The following is a 25,471-nucleotide window of genomic DNA, read 5'->3' as shown; positions in this document are numbered from 1 at the left end:
GGGCTGAAGTCGGGAGTCGGGGAATGGAGCCGCAGGCCAGCCCAGAGCCGCTGGTTGGCCCGAAGAAGGGGGCTGGCCCGGAGTCGGGGCCAGGGGCCGGAGTCGGGGGCCGGCCCGAAGTTGGGGCCGGGGGCCAGCCCAGAGTCGGGGCTGGAGCCAGGGGCCGGGCCGGAGCCGGAGTCAGGGCTGGGGCCGCCCAGAGCCACGCGGTGCCTGGAGCCCTCCTCGCCCCCTGCCCCAGCTCACCTGCAGGAAGCTGCTGCTTCCTTCTCAGCCCTCCCAGGCTTCCTGCGCTAACAGCTGATTCGCGAATAGCGTAGCTGAATTTGACCTATCGGAGCCAACTTACCCCGCTGTGAGGACGGCGGCAAAATCGACCTCCGCAGCTCCCCGTCGACGGCGCTTACTCCCAGTTTAGGTTCATGGTTTAGCTTCTGCGTTTCTCTCAGGCGACTAAGGCGATATCTGCACAGCAGCTGGAGGTGTGATTCCCAGCATGGGAAGACATACATGTCTCAAGCTAGCTCAAGCAGAGCTGGCACCTGAAAACAGCAGTGCTGGCATTGTGGCATGGGCGGTGGCTCAGGCTCAGGCTGGCTACTCGAGTATCTACCCAGGGGCCACCACATGCTACCATGGCCACATGACTATTTTTAGGTGCTAGCACAAGCAGAGCTAGTTGCATGTATGTATAGCTATGCTTGGAATCACACCTCCCAGCTGCTGTATAGACATACCCTAGGTGAGTTAATACCCTGCTCCTTGGTGCTGATTTCCCTCAGATTTGGTTTTGTGCCTTTCTCTGCAGCACTCTCACTCTCTCAGCATGGGTTTGCTATACTTCTTCTGGCTTGCCTGCCAGAGTGCAGAACAGGTAATCATCAAGTGATCCATCCCCCAGTCGCCCATTCACAGCTTCTGGCAAACAGAGGCCCATCCTGGCTAATAGCCATTGATGGACCTATCCTCCATGACCTTAACTAGTTCTTTTTTTTAACTCTGTTATAGTCTTGGCCTTCTCAACATCCTCTGGCAAGGAGTTCCACAGGTTGTCTGTGTTGTGTGAAGAAATACTTCCTTTTGTTTGTTTTAAACCTGCTGCCTATTAATTTCGGAGGAGCCAATAACAATTCCTAATTTACTTTCTCTATACCAATAGAATTTAAAGCCAGAAGGGCTTTAATATGATTATCTAGTCTGACCTCTTGAATGACCAGGTTGTAGAATTTCACCAAGCAATTCTTGCATCCAGTCCTTGACTTCCGGTTAATCTAGAGCATCTCTTTTAGAAAGACATCCTCTTTTGATTGAAAGACTTCAAATGATGGAGACTCTACAACAGGCCTGGGTAATCTGTTCCAATGGTTAATTGCCTTCATCGTTTTATTTCTGCTCTGAATTTGTCACTTCATTATGCCTTTGCTCAGTTAGAGCCCTTGACTTTCAGAAATGTCAGTACTAGGGCTGTTAAGCGATGAAAAAAATTAATCATGTGATTAAAAAAATTTATTATGATTTAGTGCCCGATTAATCTCGCAGTAAAACAATAATAGAATACCATTTATTTAGATGTTTTTGGATGTTTTCTACAGTTTCAAATATATTTCAATTACAACATAGAATACAAAGTGTACAATGCTCACTTTGTTTTGATTACAAATATTTGCACTGTGAAAAACAAAAGAAATTGTATTTTTCAATTCACCTAATTCAGCTACTGTAATGCAATCTCTTTATCGTGAAAGTTGAACTTACAAATGTAGAATTATGTACAAAATAACCCAAAACCCTGCATTCAAAAATAAAACAATGTAATACTTTAGAGCCTACAAGTCCACTCAGTCCTACTTCTTGTTCAGCCAATCGCTCAGACAAACAAGTTTGTTTACATTTGCAGGAGATAATGTTGCCTGCTTCTTGTTTATAATGTCACCTGAAAGTGAGAACAGGCGTTTGCATGACACTGTTGTAGCTGGCGTCACAAGATATTTACATGCCAGATGCACTAACAAGTCATATGGCCCTTGATGCTTCAACCACCATTCCAGGGGACATGCGTCCATGCTGATGATGGGTTCTGCTCGATAATGATCCAAAGCAATGAGGAACGACACATGTTCATTTTCGTCATCTGAGTCAGATGCCACTAGCAGAAGGTTGATTTTCTTTTTTGGTGATTTGGGATCTGTAGTTTCCGCATCAGAGTGTTGCTCTTTAAGACTTCTGAAAGCATGCTCCACACTTTGTCCCTCACAGGTTTTGGAAGGCACTTCAGATTCTTAAATCTTGGGTCAAGTGCTGTAGCTATCTTTAGAAATTTCACATTGGTATCTTCTTTTGTCAAATTTGCAGTGAAAGTGTTCTTAAAATGAACATGTGCTGGGTCATCATCCGAGACTGCTGTAACATGAAATATATGGCAGAATGCAGGTAAAACAGAGCAGGAGACGTACAGTTCTCCCCCTAGGAGTTCAGTCTCAATTAATTGAATTGCATTCTAATTAATTAAAGCGTGTCCTCTGGAACGATGGCCGAAGCATGAAGAGGCATATGAATCTTTAGCGCATCTGGCACGTAAATATCTTGTGACACCAGCTACAAGAGTTTTACATTGTTTTGGTTTTGAATGCTGTTATGTAACAAAAAAAGCCTACATTTGTAAGTTGCACTTTCATGATAAAGAGATTGCACCACAGTACTTGTATGAGGTGAATTGAAAAATACTATTTCTTTTATCATTTTTACAGTGCAAATATTTGTAATAAAAATAATATAAAGTGAGCACTGTACACTTTGTATCTGTGTTGTAATTGAAATCGATATATTTAATCAATTTAAATTGGTATTCTATTAACAGTGCCATTAATCACGATTAATTTTTGAGTTAAACGCGTGAGTTATCTGCGATTAATCGACAGTCCAGGTCAGTATTTATAGGATGTGAAGCCTTCTACCTCCTCAGCATCACTATCAACTACACTAAAAGTGCGCTGTGAAACCATTATAGCCCATTTTACTCCTCAGCAGGATTTCCCTCTTGTTCAATGGGATTCCTCTCCCTTTGAGCCTTTAGGCAAGTTCCCTCTCAAATGGATCACCCTAAAGGCTGCTATGAGGGTTGAGGAATAAAACTTCCCCATCCTCCTCAGCTTCTCTCCCTCCTCCCTGACAAATAGTTGTTCATCTTCTAGCCCAGGGATCAGCAACCTTTGGCACGCGGCCCATCAGGGAAATCCGCTGGTGGGCCAGGACGGTTTGTTTACCTGCAGTGTTCTTAGGTTCAGCCGATCACAGCTCTCACTGGCCGCGGTTCTCCGTTCCAGGCCAATGGGGGCTGTGGGAAGCGGTGGCCAACACATCCCTTGGCCCATGCTGCTTGCCACAGCCTGGAATAGCGAACCGCGGCCAGTAGGAGCTGCGATTGGCCAAACCTGCGGATACTGCAGGTAAACAAACCATCCCGGCCCGCCAGCAGATTTCCCCGATGGGCTGCGTGCCAAAGGTTGCCGATCCCTGGCCTAGACTTTATTACAAGTGAAGAAGGAATTCCATATCAGTGAGCCTATTTTAATCTCTACCTCTTGCCCTGTCCCAGCTGTTTCAGAATAGAAAACTGCATTCCGTGGGTTTTAAATGCATTCTAAAAAAATTGTTATTCTAATTGTTTGTTTTGAGGGATGCTATAAAGAAAATAGAGCTGCTAAGTCTGTCCTCAACAGATGGATAAAGGAGGTTGTTGCCTAGTTTACAAACAGGGCAGCCTTCCTCATCCCCTGAGGCAGTTGTATTTCTTGGGCAGTGAGGGCAAAGCCATTTGCTTCTGAAATAAGGCAGCCATGCACTCATTCACAAAGCTTGATCTGCTGACGGCTCAACCTGCCTTTCGGCAGAATTTTGCTAATAGCACTATCAGGTAAAGTGTTCATGCTGTAACCAACTGGCCTTGAGTTGCTTCTTACTAAATCGGAGAAAAGAAATGTATAACAAGGGAAAATTATTTACTAGTAACTGTTTGTCAGCTCCTCTTCCTTAATCCACCCTCTGAGGAAGGGGACTGCTGCTTATTTTTCTAAGCTTTTCTACCTTTTTGCTATGGTAAAGTCTAACGGAAAGGGAGGATCAGACTGGAGCTTAGAGGTAAATTCTCACTCTCAACTTTATTGCTACTGGATAGTTGGTACTATTGTTCCATCTGTCTCTCTTGTGGGATGGAAAAAGAGGAGTCTGACAGTAAATTGAATTACTGGTAAATACTCAACTAAGTAGTGTTAATAATTTTCTCATCTAACAGTAAAAATCAAAATCTAGTTTATTTTAAAAACTGGGGCATACCATTTAATATTAATAAACCACCTTTGATAAATCAAGCCCACAGGACCCAGTTCTGTCTTCAGATATGCTCTAGTTCAACCCCATTATTGGGTGAAAGCTATGGCTTGTGTTACACAGGTCAGACTACATAATCATAATCATCTCTTCTGGCCTTAATCTACATACTTATCCTGGCAACATGCATGACAGTTGCATAAGAAAAATCCAGTAGAAATGCACACATACATGTGAAAATGTGTTATCAGTAAAAGCAGTATTTCCCAAAAGGTGGAGCAGAGAGGAGCCACCTACAGCCCTCTCGATTTTTTTCCAGAGTCTTTCATTAAAAAGAAAAAGTTAGCTGTTCTGGTTGAGAAGAACACATTCACTGCATGCCTGCCTGAGTTTACAGAGAGCCTGATGCAATCACTGGGAGGCAGAAACGGCCCCTAATTATTTCACTGCTGAAAGGAGATGAAGTAGATCTTCACAAAACGGGTGTGGGAGGATGGGATTGTGAAGAATCATAAATGAAAATGTCTAACATCACACAGGATTGGAGGATTGGTTGTGACTAATTTTATTTTCCTGATTTTTGAGAGGGGAGGGGCTGAGCTTCCAACAGTTTGGGAAAACATTGGTTTAGCGAGAGAGCGGAGATGGCTGTTCAGTGTTTATGCTGTCAAGAACCTTTTTTAGTATTCCCGGTTCTAGCTTGCAAATCTACTTTGGGTCCCAATATCTTGCTGCACAAATAATTGTTTTCTAATAGACTTAACTAATTAATTAATCTAACTTCTTTACAATGAAAATGATCCTCTATTTTTTTTTATTTTTATTTTTTAACTCAGAGGCGCACTGGAAGCTTATGTTCAGTCGGTAAGAACAAGAGAAGGAAAGGAGTTTGCACCAGTCTATCCCATAATGGTTCAACTGCTGAAGAAAGCAATGTCTACGCTTCAGTAACAGCATCCGACCCCAATGCTACTCAAATTCTACATTGTTAATTGGGCACTGACAGATGAATGCTTATAGGGTTAATATAAATAATTATTTTCGAATATGCCATCCTTTTCAAAAGTGCTATTAGAAAAGGCCCTGTCTAATAAAGGTTCTAACATCTTCTTTTTGTACTCTGTATTCCTCAACTTTGTCTAAACAGTAGGAAATGTTTTATTGTAATAGAATAATATAATTTCACACAAAATTATTCTCGAACAATATTTGCCTAATATTTTCTAATATTCTTTCTGCATTTAGAAGGTAAAAAACAAAAATTAAGACTTTCGCAAATGTTCTATATTCTTCAGTAAATGAATTCTAATAAATAATACCTGCACATTTAGCTATTTTCCTGTAAATATGGCACAAAAAAGAGCGTGATTAAATATTAGGGTTATGCAGAAAGGTAGCTTTTTTTATATAATGTTAGAATAAAGGGCTCTAAACTTCAGTAGAGTTAGATTAGTTTGTCTAACATTCCATGTAAAAAGCACTATTTATCACACAAAAAATTTTAATTTACAAAATGAAGTAGAGTTGATTCTTTGCAGCATCATTAGCGCTTTGAAGTAATTTTGATTTTCTATCTTTTTGCTACAAGTGTAATAAAGAGCATCTACTATCGTTTGATCTTGAATTCAATATTTAAAATTCAATAAGCAGCTTCCTAATTAAAAAGCAACAAACATACAAGATGTGTGCAGTAAAAATATTCTACATCTTTGGTTCTTGATGAAATTACACAAGCCTTTATACAGATTTGCAATAGTTAAAATGTGTATTTCTGCAGGCCTGACTTAATGACTAGTCTTCTTTAGTTTATAAAAAAAAGACCACCAAGAAGTTTTACAAATTTATTTGAAATAATATACAAGAATATAGTGTGCAAAAATCTTAGGGGCAACATCCTGTAGACATGTATCATGAACAATTAATTTGCAGCTGTGATTCTTAAAAAAGAACCACACTGCTTGTTTAGTAACGAACAGCCATGATTGTAAAAGTTTACAGCAAAAGCAGCTGTAATTTTAATGTATCTGGCCTAATTTTAGACAGTTGGAGGAAAAAAAGTAAAGTGCAAGTGTTGCACCTACATAAGTGCAAAGTTTGCCCCCACCATAAAGATATCTTATGGCAAAAAAATATATAATCATAGACTATGTGGCAGAGGAGACAAAACACAAAGTTAAAAGTACAATGGTGACAATCATCATTTGCAATATTTTCTTGAGATAATGCAATGCTATTAATTCATTTCATCCTGGCCCAGGCCATTATTTCCATTGGAAATAATAGCTCACAGTATTGTCAGCTGGTGCAAAAACATCACACCATGGATATAATTTTTATATGTGGCACCCCACTAGGCGACTCTCTTGCTATGGTACGTACACTACACTGTCCACTTACCACACAATCTGGTAGCTTGTTGGCATGGGGCAGACTAGGAGTTCTCTAATGCTTTCTGCCATTTCAGGAAATCCCAGCTCCCAGAATCATAATTAATTACATGGCTTGTGCAATACATATTAATCAGCAATAGAAATCAATGTATAAACAGCTGTTACATATTTTAAAATTCCCCTTTTTGTACATTTTTAAAAAATAAAACATTTATACACAGCTCCTCTTCTTTTTCCTAATTTACTTAGCACCACAGGATATCCATTTTCAAGCCTATATTACCTGATAGACATATATGAAGTTTGGAAGAAAAATAAGGCAATTTGGTTTAAAATGTTGATAGTTTTAGCTTACTGAATGCTCTATTGTAAAAAGCAAATCCTCACTCATGTTAAATCATTTTCTGACTTGATAATGCCAGTATTTTGTGGTCTCACAAATTCACAACAAATGGTAAGACCTTGATCTTCATAAATCTCTCCATCATGTGTCAGCCGTTTTGTAAATATAGTTAAGAACAGTAAAATTCCGATTTAATGTTGTTGTGAGCCCTGTAAAAACAGTAACAAAAGAGAAACCACGTTAGCAATTACAAATCAAAGAGAAATACAGATGCAGAAGTAATATGAGATGTGAAAAAGATTTATTTACAGAACGTACAGAAATATTTGCATTTGCTGATCAAGGTGCATGCAAAAAATAACATGCTGACATGTGGGTAGTTGCAAAATGAGCTAACAATTAACTCTGGCCCTAGACTAACAAGTGAAGCCAAATAGTTATTTGGAGAGTTTCTTGAATCAGCTTGTTTGCTCTCTGAACCTCAAGCAAGGTGTAACAATTGCACAAATCACTAGCTACAGCTGCTTTGTCATGGGGGTAGTTCATCCTAGGTATTTCTATGATGTCCATCACCATTGTAGCTACACACACAAAAAGCATTAGCAGGAAAAATCTCAACACATAGGAGTGTGTTCAAGTTCTCCCCCTTGCTGAGGCCAACCCAAGACTGACTGAAATGTTGCTCTCAGGGCCATGCACACAATCCATTTATTTCAATTCAAATGCACAAGTGCAGCTGAGTTTAATTTGGTCCTCATGACTAGCATATGTTGACTAAGCTCTCTTATCAGCCCAAGGCTAGAATGGCACAGGCAATCTCACATTGTGATTCCCAAGACCACCTTACTGGGAAAAATACAGTTACTAGATAGAAGTCTTTAGTTAAACCATAATGGATTACTGCAAGCTTTAATAGAATTACATGAAATTTTGTTGCCTTATTACACAATTTCTAATTTTAATTCTACCATTGTAGCTGCTAGAATGATAAATTGCCCAGAAAGATACAAGCAGCCAGCCTGGTGATACCATCAGGGATTTGGTGGTGCTTTGTGCAGCCCAGGGACTGACGGCTCTATGTACAGTAGTAAGTGGAGAAGCAACCATGCTCTTGCAGCATTTCTGTCTAAGCCCTAAAGCAACACCTGCATATACTCCTGAGAAAGCTGTCTCATTCATGCTCTTGAAGTTGAAGTCCTTACAGACTCCATAGTCTTTGAAAAAACTTTTCAGACCAGGGGAATTCATGTGGGTTTTTTTAAGGAGTAACATGAGGGTGAATGGCTTCCACCCAATACATAGTCACAGTGGCATCAGCTTTGAAACAGGACAGTTGCCCTCTGTCATCCAGTCAGACCAGACTGTGACAGCAATTGCAACAGCAGGTTAAAGGCTATAGAGTAACAAAAGGAAAGTGTGGGCTAGTGCAACAAAGGAGAGCAGGAGGTCTACTATACTATATTACTATATACTGCAGAAAAAGAAAAACATGGGACCGTGTGAACTTATTTGTAAACTATGTAATGCAGTCGAGTATTTGACAAAACATACTGAATTTGTTCGTTTCCGTTTCCAACAGTCAGGATTTAAACGTTTTTGTTCTTCAGCCAAAGCCTTGGCTTCTAGCGTGTACATCCGTCTTTCTTCATTTTTCATTTTCTTCCACCTGTCACCAAGTATCACACTTATGGCTCTGCAAAATAAATGTTTACAGAACGGTCAAGGCAGGAATTTCTTATAAATCCCACAACATTTCTTGTCTCTTTTAAAAAGCTGTCATCAGAAAGAAAATGTTAGACATGAAAGCACATAAGAACAATTTCCTCTTTGCAGTGTATGAGCATATTTCTGACTGGCCTATGCCTCTTTGAATAGTCACAGGGAAGATCCCAGCTATTGTTAAACAGAGTAAGGCTAGAAGGGCATATTTTGACATTTAAAAGTAAGTTTGAACATCACATACTGTAATCTAACAAAGTGGGAAAGTTAAGAGTCTGGTTGGTCTGGTTGGTCACCTGTTATGTACAACCACACAATATTTACAAAATTGTTCTCTTTCACCTCATTTTATGGGATGATATGGCAGGACTTGCTGAAAAGATGCTGCCTTATAATTAGGCTAGTGATTTTGCTATGACTGCAACCGAACAAAAGATTTTGTTTAATGAAAACGCACTAGAATGGAATTCCCTGTGGTTGACGGGTTGACCTACTGGGTAGATGAGTTCAGAGTTACCCCACTATTAGCCGGTGTGGGGAGGGGAAGCTCAGACTGTTACGCTCTTGAATAAGTTCTAGTCTGGACAGCAGTAAGGGACCATGTTATGACTCACCCCTTGATTATTTTGTAAAGCTTAACATGAAAAAAACTTGTCTACCTTACACCTAATAGGCCTTATGCCCATTGGACAACATCTCCCCTCATTGTGCCATATTGCTTAACTGTTTCCAAAATGATGGTGATTAGATGTTCAGACAAAATACAATTCACAGCCCCACCATTTTAATAAATCCTCTTTAAATTACAGAGAATGTTTTATTAGTGATTCATGAAAACATGGGATGAGTGATCTCCCCCTCGAATTCTCAATGACACACACATCAGTAAAAAAGCTCACCGTAAACGTCAGTTTACAGGCTCCCTAATAAAATCAGGAAAAGCACAGCAACGTCAAGCACGTCTGGGTAGTTTCACACATCTCTGCTCCACACCAACAAGGAGACAAACTAATTCTGAAAGGTTCTACCACAGCCAGAACCCTATGGGTTACGCAGCACCCAGGGAGCAACATGGAAGCTCAATTTAATCTCTACTGATCACTAAGCCTGTATTGCGAGATGCTTTGAAGACTCCTGAGACCAAAGGCTCATACATTAGTCTGTCTCTGGTAAATCCACACAGGTAGGTCAATTTGTGTCTTTCAATGATAGGGTTCATATTTCTAAGTAATCAGGGTTAGTTCTACATGTACATGCACTAGTTTAGTTAGAATGTTTCATAAATATCTCTGTTTCAAGATATGGTCCAATTGCACCAAAGCTGCCCCTCTCAGACAGCCACCATTTAGTGCTGGTACCTCATCAAGTGCTATGGAGTGAGGACGCTGTGACTCAGCTAAATGAAGAATTTGTTAAAGGCCGTCACCTCAAGCTACAGGGCTTCCAACTATAGATACTGACGCTCTATATATTCCCCAATGTATGGGAAGCATGCTACAGCAGCTCACTTTAATTAGGGCAAATGGAGATCGCTGAACCAGTTATTATATACATCTCAGCCAGCCAGAGTTCAAGGAACTAAACTACAGTTTAAAAAAAAAACTTATTTCTTGTTTCAAATACTGCCCTCTCCTCCTGCTGAAGCTGGAAAATTGATTTACAAATAGTGACCTTGGCATTAAATACAGGTCTAGCTATTCGCCAATGAGAAAGGGGGTCAGACCTTCCATTTACAGTGCAAAGGCATGAAAATGTGCATGGGTGAGCAGCCTGCCACTACCCAGGCTGTTTCTGGCCATTTCATTAAACTGGATGAAATTGCTGCTTACACATATGTAACAACCCAGGCATGACTACTGAATATTAATATTCAACAACATTATATGATTATTACTTGCTTATAGCTTTGGTCTAGGTATACTTGGTCCAGCCTTAGCATCGGAGGGGACAGTCTAGCTGACCTCTGGGGGGAACCTGCCACCGCTATATTTTTGATTCTAGCACTTTACCATGTTTCTCTAAACCAAAGGTTACTGGTATAATGACTATTGTTTTGTCTCTGGTAGTTATAGGGCAAGGAGTTATAAACTTGTTAAGCCTTCCTAAATAGTTTTTTTAAATGTGTACGGGGCAGCCCGGTAAAACACTCTCATGCCCAAGACACCTGATACCTCCAAGAGACAAAGCTGCGCACGCAGGTATTGAATCTATATGGTTTTTGAGCTTCAGCAAATCTGGTGGAAAAGTAAGAGCTTCATGTGAAAGAGGAAATGGAGCATGGCTGCTCACCACCCAGTACTAGTACAGAGATTGATGAAAAATCTGGCTAGTGAAGTTCCATGACCTTTTAAGCCCCTTCTAAATTTCTGCTACAGACAGCAGTAACTCATGCACAAACCTGTCCAATTACATCCCTCACTAGACTGCCCCTCCCCCGCAACCTGTGTTCCCTCACTCATGGCTTTAGGGTGCCTCAAAAAGCATCTGCTGGCCTTTTGAAGTTCTAGTAAGGCATCTGATTATGTAACCAAACAGCTATGGTTACTTATGATGAATTAAAAAGAGGAAGGAATTATTACAGGTCTAAATTTGGGATCTAGTCCTTGTAAAGTCTGCACTAAACATGCCATTAAATTTGCTTCTGCTACACATTTAAAGTTATCTGATCCTATGTATCTGTTTCCATCAATTATACTAAAGACGAGTGGCTGTATTTCAGATATGTTCCACTTTCAAAACTTACATGTCACTCAAAAATTATTTCAATTTTTTTGCATACAGGATAAAATCCACTTATGGATACATGGCAATAAACCCCTGGTGGTTGTCAAGCTTACTGACGTCTGAAACACTTAAAGCATCATCTTAACTCCGGTTTGGATCAGGAGCATTCTGCTCAAGCCTTAGAATGAAATGGATGTTGCCCTAGATACTGGGGTTTTCACAGATCACTATTTTATTAGACTGGGGCTAAAGGCACAAAAGGACCTAGGTGTCTAAGTGCCCTTTTAGGTTCCTACATTCCAGGATCAGGCCCCATAGGTATTCACAACCCCCCCTGCTCAGCTTCTGCCAAACCTTGTATGCACTAATCATACTTGGCACACAAGTTTTTGCAGTAAAAGTTGGCTGTTTCTGCCTCTGAGCACGTGCACTGCTGCCTCGCTTTAGGCAGCCAGACACCTACACCCAGTGTGATCCATGAACCAGTGACTGATACATGTTCCTTGGCCTAATGCAACTGTGGTGCAGGAGGCAGAGGAGCTCCCTCTTAACTTTTAGCCCAGTGGTTAGGGCATTGACCTGGGAAACCATGGTTCAAATCCCCACCTCCTGAGGGAGAAGGGATTTGAACAGGTATCTGCCCCTTGTCAGGTGAGTGACCTAACCCCTAGACTATGTGATATTTGGATGCTGGCTTCCCTCAATTTCTCCTGTTGAAGGTGTTCCATTGTTAGATTAACTAATTGAAGTGTCATTGTGCCAAAGAGCACGCACAAACACATAAGAATGACTCTCTAGCCTGTTGGTTAGAGCAACCACCCAAGATGTGGAAGACCCAGCTTTTAGTCCTTCTGATCCTATAACTCTTTAATTACCCTGAGCCCTGGCCTACAAGTTATGAGAGAGCTCCTCCCTGCTTCCCCTGGGACAGCTTGCAAAAAGAGCATAGGTGCCTATCTCCAATAAAGGCTTTGCAACTGAGAATCCCAAGTAGAGGGAGGCATCTCGCGCCAGCTTGGAGTCAGGCAGAAACACTCCTATTGGTTACATTGGGCAGGGAGCCAACTAGTGCACTGGCTTTTGCGAATCCTATTTAAGGCAGCTAGCTTCCTCCATTCATTCTATAGGAAGCCTCAGCACCTAACTCAAGCTTTGTGAATCTCACTGATTTTCTAAGTGCCTAAAAATTAGGTGTTGAGACACTGAACATCCCCGTGCCTAAGCTCCTTGATGAATCTAACCTTTGATGGGTTGGATACATTGTGTTCCCCTTCCCCACCCCCAAAAACGTAACCCAGTTGGGAAAGCCAGTTCACATATGCTATTTAATATGTGTAAGCAAAACAAACAAACAAAAATGGCATAGCTGTTATTGCAATGGAAGGTCAGAACCTGAGTTTACAAATTAATGATTTGATTATGCTGTAATTAAACATACACCATACACTGTAAAATTTTCTTAGTGATTTGATCAGTTGTATACATTTGAATAAATATGATTGCTTCTGCATATCCAAATTTGTGAACACTCCACTAGTCTGCCTAAAAGGCTGTTTTGCTGGTCACAAGTTTGTAGAATCGATAAACCCAAAGCTAGTGACTGATGCTGCACTATGTTTTTTTTAAAAGACAAAAGCATATCCGTGCTCCCATGCACTGCATTTCCCACTGAGGCCCTAAGTGTTTCATTCCAGAATGTCAGTTACTTGTTAATCTTCAGTTATTTTTCTCAGCCTAAATCTACAAATGGAAATGTTAAAACTTCCTTGGAATTCACCCAACTGCAGATCCAGCTGGCTCCATTTGAAATCAGTATTTTAAATGAAATTATATTATGTTTTTCTAATTGGCTGTTTTGATTTCTCAGTGATAGTTTTAGTGAATCTGAAGACAGACACATTTGCAAAGATGCATCATTGAAGTGACTCCATACCCATTATGGAACTCTATCATATGGCAGAGCAGAGGGATTATTTGTGCTGCAGGGTTTAATTTCTTAACTCTGGGTCAAAGCATTTCCACCATCATCTTGTATATAAGCTGGCAGCCAATTAATCCTCTCAATTTACATTTCTGTAGTTCTGTTACCTTTAGTTTTTGCTAGGTTTAGTACTGTAATGTATAAGAAATGATTCTATTCTCATATAAAGGCAAAAGATTTCTTTTCAGAACTTGTATATAAAAACACAAGCATTTTATAAATAATATGCACAAACATAGCTATGTACATATATAGATATAAAAACTTACATATTATTTATATCTGATATGTACATTTATATATAATCAATATCTTTGTCTAAACATTTATTATATATAAATTGTTTGTATGTATGTGTGTGTATATACATATATAAATAAATAAAATTTACACACATATCAAAACATAGACCCATTTAACCCTTCTTGCCAGGGATAGCTACCTATTACTCACCACTGGTGATTAGGTAACTGGATTTTTCAAGCTTTATAGTGCAAACAAAAGAATGGCATAGGAATAGTTAAAACATTATTGCTTGGATTACAACAACACTTAGAAACCCTAATCAAGGATCAGGGCCACACTGTTCTAGATGATGTATAGACAGAGGCAAAAAGACACACTCCTTGCCCCAAAGAGCTTACAATCTTATGTCAAGACACAATCAGAGACTGGGAGGCAAGATATAAAAATCCCCTTTCCCTACTGTAACACAGAAAGGACAACATAATTTTTCCCCCCCCCCGAACGAATCTTACCAAAATGTACGAAGTCTGTGTGCACTGCACACACACACAAACATTGCTGAAATGCTTCTGAAGGCAGGATCAAGTCTACATAAAGTACAGTAAGAGTAAGTAGATATTAAACCAGTTTCTGCCCAGACACTAGTTGTCAAGTTCACTGAGGTCTGAAGCCTCCTCTTAAGTTTGGCCTTATGTGAGCAGCTTTCAGTTTGTTTCTTGGAACAATACATACACATTTGATTTCACTTGCGAAATTTAATTTGCTATAAGTTTAAAAATGGGACTTGCAAACTTTGATAGATCAATTATATGGTCAAAACTAAGAAGTTGAGTACTGTTACCTGTTATCTTTCCCTGGATACATCTGAGTATATTCAACTCTGTACTTTTTGGCAAAAAGCATGAAGGCATTCATTGGTCTTTTGCATTTGTTAGGAGAAGTGGCACTCATAGTACTTGCAGTCCCTGAGCTGTGGCTTTTGCCAGCTTTACTACACAAAGAACTGGAGGAAAGCTGTGATGATCCATCAGCCACACAGTTTTTACTGCATTCTGATCTCTCAAAGTCTTGACTGCCCGATCCTCCACAAGATAAAGAAGCGCGACGCTGACGAGCCATGCTGCTTAATACATAAACTGCAGAAGAATCCATTGGTGTAAAATCATAACTAGAATGAAAAGATACATCACTTGATTAGAAAGTAAATCAATTAGAATGAAATTTACTGGTTCTACTTTTAAAACCTAATTAATCCATAATTAATTGTTCCACTGTTCATTTTTAGAGTTCTTGTGCTTCACCCAAAACGTGCATACATCCAACTGTGACGTACTTAGACTGGACTTGGTACAGAGATTAGTCAACAACTTTGGTAGATGCACCACAATGTGGTGGTGGGAGGCAACTGTCCAAGATCTGCTGTTGTTTACTACCAACTCTCCCCTTGTATGCCAGTTGTAGTTCTGGTCTCATTTCACCTCCTTTTGGAACAACTTTCTTTTATTTCTGCTTTGGACGTTAGTCCACCTTCTGCTTTTGCCTCTGTTAGTGCTCAAGGCACTCAAGGCCTGGTATGTGATGGTTGCTGGCAGTAACAACTCATTTGAGGACCTTGAGTGAATAGCACATGGGAGAGTACAACCACTACTTCACCCACAAAGTGACTCAGAGCCCAAAGACCAGAGAGGAAAAGTGGAGTCCAGAGGGCATCTGAGCTCCACCCAGGGGGAGCCAATCCTGCAGAAACCAACAGGACACCAAAGCTCACCACATGGTAATAAGGGCCAGGTCTGCTCTGGCAATGTATGTACGGCCTGGCAGCTTTCTCCCTGACTTTAGTGGCTCCTTCTGCCAGAGGCTGTCAGCAGACTCAGGCAAAGATCACTGCATCAGTTCACCTTTTCAAGGTTTTCTTTACAACCATGGCATCTAGAAACAATTGTTTTTAAATGACCGCTTAGATTCCTACATCACTAATGTACATGCCTTACTCAAACCCCAATGAGGAAGAATTAAGCTAAAGAGGCCAGTGGTACTCAGCAGAGATAGCTAAACGTATTTTGAACATCTATTCTAAACAATTTATTGTGAGTGGCATCTTATTCTGGTTTCTCAAGTTGCAAGTGGGAAGACTTTGGTTTGTGGACAAAATCTGGGAGAATACTTTTTTTCCTTCAATTTGAGCCCTCACTAAGCCCCATCAGTATTTATGTGAAGTTTTAGTATAGCATTTAAGATATATACAGACTTTTGTATAATACATATTATGAAAGAGTCAGTAGTGACTTCATCGTTAAGGTTGTGTTGAAAATTGCACTTAAAGAAGGACTAAAGTCTATATAAAGGTGTTACTCATTTACATTTTTATTATACATAATATGCTTCAGTGTATTTAATATTATGAAAAACAGAGCATCTCCATAAACCTTCCAGAAAAAGTCTGTAGTTCATTTATAATTTTTTATATTAACAGCAAATATAAAAACACACTACTCACAGAGACTAACATTATAAACAATGTCTTCACAAACAATTGCTTTAGGCATACTTTTGTACTTATATAGCAACTTTCATTGAAAAATTAACAGATACAATACATGATTTAATTCAATTGATACAGTACATGATTTAATTCACAGATGATAATCTTCCACCCTCTAGTGGCAGAAGTGTGAGAATTCCACCGAGATGAGGTGGGTGAGGTAATACCTTTTATTGGACCAAAATCTGTTACTGAGAGAGTGTAGCTTACACAGAGCTCTTCTTCAGGTCTGGGAAAGGTACTCAGGCCTTGGCTACATTTGCAGCTGTACAGCGCTGTGAGGTAAACCTGTCTTTATACAGCTGAGTAGGGAAAGCGCTGCAGTCTGTCCACACTGACAGCTGCCCATGCAGTGGCGTGGCCACACTTGCAACTTGCAGCTGTGTTGGGAGCGGTGCATTATGGGCAGCTATCCCAGCATTCATGTGGCTGCAACGTGCTTTTCAAAACGGGGGTGGGGTGGAGTGTGACAGGGAGTGTGGGGGGAGAGAGTGTGCTTTTTGGAGCATGTCAGAACTCTATTTTGCAAGTTCCGAACTCCCGTCCTCCTGCTCATTCATTCACTCACTCAAAGCAAACAGCAAACTGTTTGTTTTTTCTCTGTGGAATGAGCTTTGAAACCGGCACTTCCGTATCCCTGCAGCAGGTCACAACAATGGAGAGGATTGGCCACTTGACAAGGTGATCAGTACAGCGCTGCAAGTTGATTCCTGGTACACACTCACTGGGGAGAGTCGTAGCCACTCCGCTCTATCTCTTATGCTCCTCGGGGAAGTGGAGTACCTGCAGCCGTGTACCCAGGGAGATACAGCGCTGTACGTGCCTTGCCAGTGTAGCCGGTCAGTGAGTTACAGCGCTGTGGGCAGCTTTACAGCGCTGTAACTCGCAAGTGTAGCCAAGGTCTTAGAGTGTCACTGCTAAATACAAGGTGGAAAAAATTGTTTGGCAGAAGTAGTTAACACATTTCAAGGGACCATTCAAGGTGAAGTGGCCCGTTAACACCCCTCAGTCACAGGGAAGAAAGTAGGGTGATCAGATAGAAAGTGTAAAAAATCAGGACAGGGGTGAGGGGTAATAGGTGCTTATATAAGAAAAAATCCCAAATATCGGGACTGTCCCTATAAAATCGGGACATCTGGTCACCCTAGAAGAAAGGAAGGGGTGGAAGGGAAGCAGCTGGGGAAGGTTGTTAGTGGGTTACAGGTTGCTGTAATAAGCCATAAATCCAGTGTCTCTGTTCAGTCCATGATTTTTAGTGTCTAGTGAAGTTATGGATTTAAGCTCCCAGGCTTGTCTTTTCAAAGTGTTGGGCGGGCTTCCTTTGAGGATGAGGAATGAGAAACCAGATATAAAGTCATCATTTTGTGAAAAGTATTCACCCACAGGTGATGAGGTGTTTTTGACTTTTACCCTTTTCCTGTGTGAGTTAATTCAAGAGTGTAGTGACTTTCTGCTTTCACCCACATAGTTACTATTGGGGTATTTAGGGTGTTAACTACTTACGCTAAACAATCTGTTCCACCTTGTATTTAGCAGTGACACTCTGAGTACCTTTCCCAGACCTGAAGAAGAGCTCTGAGTAAGCTCGACTCTTTCACAAACAGAAGTTGATCCAATAAAAGATATTACCTCAACCACCTTTCTCTCTCTAATATCCTGGGACCAACATGGCTACAACAACACTGCCTAATTCCACCACGTTTCAGGACACTCTTAATTGCTTATGCGACATTCAAGTGCTAAGGCCTTTAGTTGATCATAGCTGGGGAAAATATAAATGACTAAAATACAGTTTTCCTATGCCCTAAAAAAAAAAAAGGTGCCATTCAATTATCACTCTAAAACACCAACTTGTACCACAAAACTGACTTAAAAATGTGCATAATCCATAAACCCCAATCATTTTATTTTTAAAATTGAATTGGGCATTTCCATCACCTGCCTGTACTTCCTGGCTGAGATACAGGCTGGAAGTGCTGTTCTGAACAGACGATCAAAGTAGCATCAGACAGATACCATGTGACTTGTCTACAGAGGGGATTTCTTCTCTCCCTTTAGTGCTCTGGGATGGGAAATAGTCATTGTCCAAAATCTGCTTGGAAGAGTAAGAACTGCAAAAGGGGAAGAGGGTAGGGTAAGCTGCTGACAGCCTAGTTTGCCAGCTCAAAGAGGGACAGAGAAATGTGGAAAGGAGCTTTCTGTCTCCCAGTGATCCTGCTGCTTCCCCATCTTCTCACTCCCAGGACAGCTGGGGCCTTGAGTGTTTTGTTTTTAACTTTCTCTGCCCTGCTGCCCACAACTGTTGCCTCAGGGGACAGGCAGTTTTTTATTTTTCCTTCATTCCCAACAATCCTGATGCCCTTTCAGTAGTAGTTTTAGTCCAAAAAAATGGAACAGGAAACTTTGACAGTGCCAATAGAAACTGAAAGATCAAAGTGCTCACCGGACCATAATCTGCCGCTGGAAGGGAAGCTGCTGGGGTAATGGGGATAAAGATGGGGTTCAAATCAGCTAGGGAATTTAGGAAGAAAGAAGTATGGGAAAATCAGTTTGATCAAAACTATTTTCTCTCTTCCTTCTCTGCAGAATTCTCAAAAATCTGATCAGACAACATTTAAAATGAAGGAACCATTTTCCAGGAGCAATAAAGCCATGTCATATTGGTTGGTTCTTTGGTTACTGGGGAACTGCTCGGATGGCTAAAGACAGTGGGTTGTATACGAAGCATATGCCAATAGCCAACTAATGCACCCTGTAATGGCAAATATTAGGTTATCCAGCCCACGCTACTCCCTCACCCAGTGTAGGACTTTTCCATACAGTATATTTTCTAGTGCTTTATCTGGTCTAGTTTGAAATGTCCTAAGCAATGGGGCTGCCACCACTTTCTTTGTGAGACTATTCCATAGACAAACAGATTTCACCATCAGAAAGGTTTTCTGACATTTTGCCTGAAGTCTTACTCTCCTATTTATACCCTCTTGTACCATCATAAACAATTCCTCTCCCTCCTGGGGCACATCTTTCACATATTAGTAGACTTACATGTCCACAGGGTTAATGCAACTTTTCTTCAGAAAAGCAATGAAGCCATTTTATTCAGAAGTTACCTTTTAAACGTATCAAAAACACCTGAATCATCAAAGTTAATGGCGTCGGGGTGTCCTGGAGGTAGACACGTATCTCCAATATGCATTTCACAGCATGGAATGCCATGCTGAACCACAGTCAAGCTTGGATAGAAAGATGACCAACCTGCAGGGGTAAATAATTAAATTAGACAAATAGCCTAGTGAGCTCTAGCTCTGATGTCTTGGCAGAGATCTATCACTGCCAATCCCGCCTGGCAGAGAGCACAAAAGAAAAACTTGGTTTCCCAAAACTGGATTTAAAATACACCTCTACCTCAGGAGCCAAAAAATCTTACCGTGTTATAGGTGAAACCGCATTATATTGAACTTGCTTTGATGCACCGGAGTGCAAAGCCCCACCCCTCCGGAGCACTGCTTTACCAGGTTATATCTGAATTCATGTTGTATTGGGTGGCGTTATATTGAGGTAGCGGTGTATTAGTCCAGATTAAGTTTTTATTTACCTTTTTCCCCAAAAGCAAAATCAGAAACTTCTGCCTGTGTAATTACTGATGTGGTATAGTTCATTTTTACTTCATTTACAAGCTTTTTATCCAAGCAAAAAAAGAACAGAAAACCAAACCAAGTAACCATTTTACCAACTTTAAGGGTATGGCTACACTTGCAGATGTAGAGCTCGGTGAGTTAAACCAGCCCTCGGAGAGCGCAGTAGGGAAAGCGCTGCCATGTGTTCACACTGTCAGGTTCAAGCGCACTGGCATGGCTACATTAGCAGCTCGTGCAATGCCACAGAGAGCAGTGCATTATGGTAGCTATCCCAGCATGCAAGTGGCTGCAATGTGCTTTTCAAATGGGGGGAGGGTGGAGTGTGACAGGAGTGTGTTGTGTTTGTATGTGAGGAGAGAGAGAGTGGGTTTTTGGGGGGCTGAGAGCGTGTCAGCATGCTGTCTTGTAAGTTCAGACAGCAGCAGACCCCCTCTCTCTCTCACACTTACAGCAAGCAGCATTCCACACTAATGGTTGCTTTGTCCAGGAGCAGATACGCATGCTGGCTGTCAGAAAAGGAGCTTTGAAAGGGCATAGCTGCATTCCTGCAGCCGATTCCAAAACAATGACAAGAGTGGCCACGTGACTTACGGGGATTATGGGACGTTTCCGGAGGCCAATCACAGTGCAGTAATGCAATACCTCGTTCACACTGATGCTGGGGCGTTTCAGCCAAGGCGCAGCAAGTGTTATGCTTCTCGTGGAGGTGGATTACCAGGAGCACTCCAGCTGCAGAGTCCAGGCGTTCTAAGTGCCTTGCCAGTGTGGACGGGTCGTGAGTTAGGGCGCCTGGAGCTGATTTAATGTGCTCTAACTTGCAAGTGTTGCCAAGCCTTAAGTGTCACATTTAGATATAGGAAGTGTAAGTAGCCTCCCTTATTTGCTCTCTCTCTGTGTCTTTTCTGTGCTCTCTATCATATTTGCTAAACCTTTCAAGAAGAGACAACATATACAACATTTCTACCAACTTTATTGTTCAAATTTCAGTGTTTCTTTCAAGCAGATTTAGAGTAATGTGAATGGGGAATACTGCTGCTTTCAACTACTGTGGGAGATGGTTATGGGATTTACAGATACTGTCTTAGAAGAACTTATTACATAACTCCTGAGAGTTTTGCTGTACACATACAATATTTTCATACCTTTATTTTTAACATAAAATGGATGATCCAATCTGCACTCTACGGTGAGCAAGCCATCTTCCACTGTACCAGGATCAAATGTCAACTTCAATACTGACTCGCCAAATGAAATACTTTCTTCATGAGATATCAACTTCAAACCATCAGAACCATAGTCCTAGAAACACACACACAAATAAAATAAATAAAAATAAATTAATGGAGATATCCCATCTCCTAGAACTGGAAGGGACCTTGAAAGGTCATCGAGTCCAGCCCCCTGCCTTCACTAGCAGGACCAAGTACTGATTTTGCCCCAGATCCTTAAGTGGCCTTCTCAAGAATTGAGCTCACAACCCTGAGTTTAGCAGGCCAATGCTCAAACCACTGAGCTATCCCTCCCCCCATGCTTCAGATTTTTCAGAAAAATTTAATACTGTGGATACTGCAAACATATCATTTTTCTGGCACACTGAAAAATACCAGCATCCAAAGAGTTAGAAGAACCCCACAAGCTAATAAGAGATTATGCAACATTCAGAACACATCTATAAGTACTATGTTCAGTTGTTTTATGTTCAGGTGCTCAGACACTATAGTGATGAGCACTGGACAGATTCAATATGCATCTTTTACAAGAAATGGTTACTGTAACTGTGGTACTTCGAGATGTGATGCAGATGTGTATTCCACTTAGGTGTGTGCACGCACAGCACACCAGAGCCAGAGAATTTTGCCTAGCAGTACCCACTGTCACAACCCAATGGCCCCCTCCCCTTAGGGAGTCCCCTAGGAAGGTAGATCAACACTGTATATTGCTAACGCTGTCGCAAGCATCACAAAGCATTTTGGGGAGGGTTAAAGGTGTCTGAGTGGAGAGTGGAAGATTCCTTTGCAGGAGTACGAGAGGCCAAGGGGGGGAGGAGGGGGAGAAAGAAGAAAGCAGAGTACGGGTTAACTCAACACTGCAGCTAGCAAGCTCAGTCCGAAGATAAGAAGCTGACTCCAGCCCAAGGCCAGCTGCTACCTGCCAAGACAGAAAAGGGGGGGGGGGGGGGGGGGGAGTCCAACCCCCATCCCGCCCAGCCGTGAGAAAGGAAAGTTGTTGAACAAAATGCGGGGCAGGAAAAGGAGCGAGATGGTGAAGGCCAGCCACGAACAAACAGAACTGTCTCACGGCCCTGAAACCGGTGTATTTTGGGGAAAGTTGAAGAGACCACAGAAAGCCGGTTTGGACTGGCACAAAGAGCACCAGGAGCAGAATGAACCCCTCCCCCCAAAGGAGCCCAGGACTTAAAACCCTCCTGAGAGCTGAAGCAACTTGGAGAGCACAGCGGATCCTTGGACGGCCTGGACCCAGGACAGCACTCCCCTCCACCTTCCCGCCCCCCTCTTCTTCTGACATTACACCCAGACTTGGCCAGTCTGGGTCGTGCGTGTGTGAGTATGAAAGTGGGTAGGGCTTGGGGTATTAATGCTTTCTTTCTTCCCCTGAGTGACGTGGGAGCGTTCCCAGCACTCTTTGCTATTATTTTATCAATAAGGCTTTAAAATTTAGACACTTGGTGTGCCTCGTCATCTCCTCCCCAAAAAAGATCCTGTGGCCCCAGACTGATCAACTGTGGCCTCAGGCAGATTAGTAACAAAAATCTGTCACACCATGGGGGGGGGGGAGGGGTGGCACTTACACCTCATGCTCATAGCTCCTGCTCTGGCCGTATGAGACGGCGCCACCTCGACCCCCTTCAGTTCCTTTGCACTGAACACCAAGACCGTACTCCAATGCAGAGGGGACAAAGGGTGGGTTGTGGAATACACATCTGCATTACATCTGGGAGAACCACAGGTACAGTAAGTAACAGTTTCTTCTTCGAGTAGATGTAGCTTTATATTCCACTTGGATGAGTCGAAGCAGTACCGATCTCAGGAAGTGGGGTTCGGAGTCTACCTAAACAAGAATTGCAGGACTGCCCTACCAAAACTTGCATCTACTCTGGAAGATGTGATAATGGCATCAAGGTTCATAAATGTGCATATGGACGACCATGGAGCAGTCCTGCAAATTTCCAATATTGAGATGTCACGAAGGAATGCTACTGACATTGCTTGCGCTCTTCCAGAATGAGCTCACACTCACTGAGGAGACATAGCTGAAGTTCTTTCATATGCAGTCTTGATACAGGATGTTACCCATTTAGAGATAATCTGTGAAAGGACCACTTGACCCTTCATATGATCTGGAACAGCTGTCGAACACTGCACTTCCTCCTCACTCAGCCAGAAAGCGGCCACGCCATGAGATGCAGGGAGCTGAGTGGGGGACATAAGGTGTGACCAGGTTGGGATGGAGAGGAAGGGGTATGGGAGGTTGAATTGACAACATGAAAAGATCAGAGAACCAACACCGCCTTGGCCACGCTGGGGCAATGAGAATTAGCTTGCCCTAGTCCTCTTTCATCTCGAGGATGACCTGTGGGATGACTGGGGTTGAGGGAAAAACGTACAGGAGCTGACTGCCAGCTGAGCTGGAAAGCGTTGGACAGAGAGCCTGGACTGAGGCCTCCTGGAGAGCAGAACAGGTCACATTTCCTGTTGTCCCTCATAGCAAACAGGTTGATTGTCAGAATGCCCCACACTGCAAAGATGACATGGAGGATACTTGTCTTCAGGGACTTCTTGTGACTCAAGTAAAAATTCCTGCTGAGATGATCTGCAAGATGATTCTGGACACTGGGCAAACGGTTGGCTATCGGAACAATACTCACCTCAGTGCAGAGCTGTCACAACCTGACTTCCTCTTGGCAGAGCATCCTGGAGTATGCACCTTCTTACCTGTTCATATAATACATGGTGGCATTGTCAGGAAGTATGTGACCCATGAGCCCCTGATACAGTCCAGAAAAGCGTGACATGCATTGTAGATGGGCCGAAGCTCCAGAATGCTGATATATGGTGAGGACTCCTGCTCCAACCACAGACCTTGAACTTTCAGCGACCCCAGATGTGCTCCCCAATCCATCAGGGAGGCATTGGTGAGAACAGACCTGGTTGGTAAGGGCCAGATGAAGGGAATGCCCTGACAAACATTCTCCAGAAGTGCCCACCACTGCAAGGAGTCCAGGAGTGAAGAATCGGATAGTCAACTGTCCTGAATCACATCTGAAGGGGGCAAAGATGCAACTTCGCAACCTGGGCCACCTGCATCTACGAAAATGTGTGGCCCAAGAGCCTCAGGTACATCCAACTCTCATGGAAGGCTGAGACTGCAGACTAAGGCAAAAGTGGTGAATCGCCTGAATGAAGTCATACAGCAAAAATACTCTCAAGATGTTTAGGATGAGACCCAGATGGTCGAGGAAGCGCAGTGTAGTGCTGACATGAGAAAGGTCTTCCTCTCTGGATCTGTCCTTCATTAACCAGTCATTCAGATATGGGAAGATGTGGATTCCTTTCCTCTGGAGGGACAGTCACCATTTAGTAAAAACCTGAGGAGCAGAAGAGAGGCCAAAGGGAAATGATGCTTAGCTGCAACAAATCAAAAGAATTTTCTGTGGCTTGGCAAAATCGTAACCACAAATGTCCAGAGCAACAAACCAGTCGTTTTGAGACAGCACAGGGAGGATAATCGATGAAGTTCCAAATGGTCACTCTACGTATCGGACATATTTGTTGAGGCTGCAAAGGTTGAGACAGGGTCTTACCTCTCCCTTGGATTTGGGTACCAGAAAGTGTGTGTGTGGGGGGGGGAATGGAAAGGCACTGGATGGCACAGCCTGATTTGATGGTGCTTAAGGCCCCCTGTCAATGGTGATCAAGCCCCAAGCATTTTGAAAGCAAGCTAGCTTGTCCCCAAATGGAGGGGACAGGGAGAAGGGAGCGACAACTGGAACACTGCTCCAGACTAAAGAGTGAAAGTTGGCACTTGGGGGGGAGGGGGAGAACAGAGCAAGGCATGTCAACTGGCCAAACCCCACACCTGAATGCCTTCTTTCTCTGGGACCTATTCTCCTTTCTAGGGAAACAAAAGGCTGCCCAAACGTGTACTACGAATGATACTTTTGCTGCTGCTGCCACCCATCGTAGTGGTGCCTCTGCACTGCCGGGATATACATCCCCAAGGACGGTAGAATAGTCCTAGAGTCCTTGAATGAGTGCAGAATATTGGCTGTCAAAGGGCAAATCCTCTATGATCTGTTGCACAGCAGGAGCAATGCCCGATTTTTGCAGCTAGGATGTCCTTCTCATGGTCACTGCTGAGGCCAAAGTATCCTCAATGTCCAGCATGGACTCCAATGAAATCTTAGCCACCAAGCAGCCTTCGGTAATAAAAACCCAAAATTCTTCCCTTGAGGCTTTGGGCACTTGGTCTGTAAACTTAAGACACAGACATCCAGTTCACAAGTCTTACTCGGACAGCAATATGCATCTACAAGAAAAGGAG

The 25,471-nt window shown here is 42.3% G+C and overlaps 2 protein-coding genes across 4 annotated transcripts in view; one reads left to right on the top strand and one right to left on the bottom strand.

The window, feature by feature from the left end:
- COG5 (component of oligomeric golgi complex 5) overlaps window positions 1–5,937 on the top strand; it is a 296,023-nt gene extending 290,086 nt beyond the window's left edge. The window contains exon 22 of the mRNA XM_034766634.1: window positions 5,163–5,937. Within this exon, the coding sequence (XP_034622525.1) occupies window positions 5,163–5,277 (115 nt within the window). The 3' untranslated portion in view covers window positions 5,278–5,937. The remainder of the gene's footprint in view (window positions 1–5,162) is intronic.
- Window positions 5,938–6,153: 216 nt separating this feature from the next.
- The window catches only part of HBP1 (HMG-box transcription factor 1), a 34,867-nt gene continuing 15,549 nt past the window's right edge, over window positions 6,154–25,471 (bottom strand). For all 3 annotated transcript variants that reach the window (XM_034766646.1, XM_034766656.1, XM_034766664.1), the window contains exons 7-11: window positions 21,052–21,208; window positions 19,382–19,526; window positions 14,571–14,897; window positions 8,611–8,752; window positions 6,154–7,268 (exon numbers count right to left, since the gene is read on the bottom strand). In XM_034766646.1, the coding sequence (XP_034622537.1) occupies window positions 7,251–7,268; window positions 8,611–8,752; window positions 14,571–14,897; window positions 19,382–19,526; window positions 21,052–21,208 (789 nt within the window). In that variant the 3' untranslated portion in view covers window positions 6,154–7,250. The remainder of the gene's footprint in view (window positions 7,269–8,610; window positions 8,753–14,570; window positions 14,898–19,381; window positions 19,527–21,051; window positions 21,209–25,471) is intronic.

The sequence above is a fragment of the Trachemys scripta genome, chromosome 1 (genome assembly GCF_013100865.1).
Source record: "Trachemys scripta elegans isolate TJP31775 chromosome 1, CAS_Tse_1.0, whole genome shotgun sequence".
NCBI classification, from domain to species: Eukaryota; Metazoa; Chordata; order Testudines; family Emydidae; genus Trachemys; species Trachemys scripta.
Note: the sequence above shows the minus strand (reverse complement) of the source record. Positions and strands in the feature narration are given on the sequence as shown.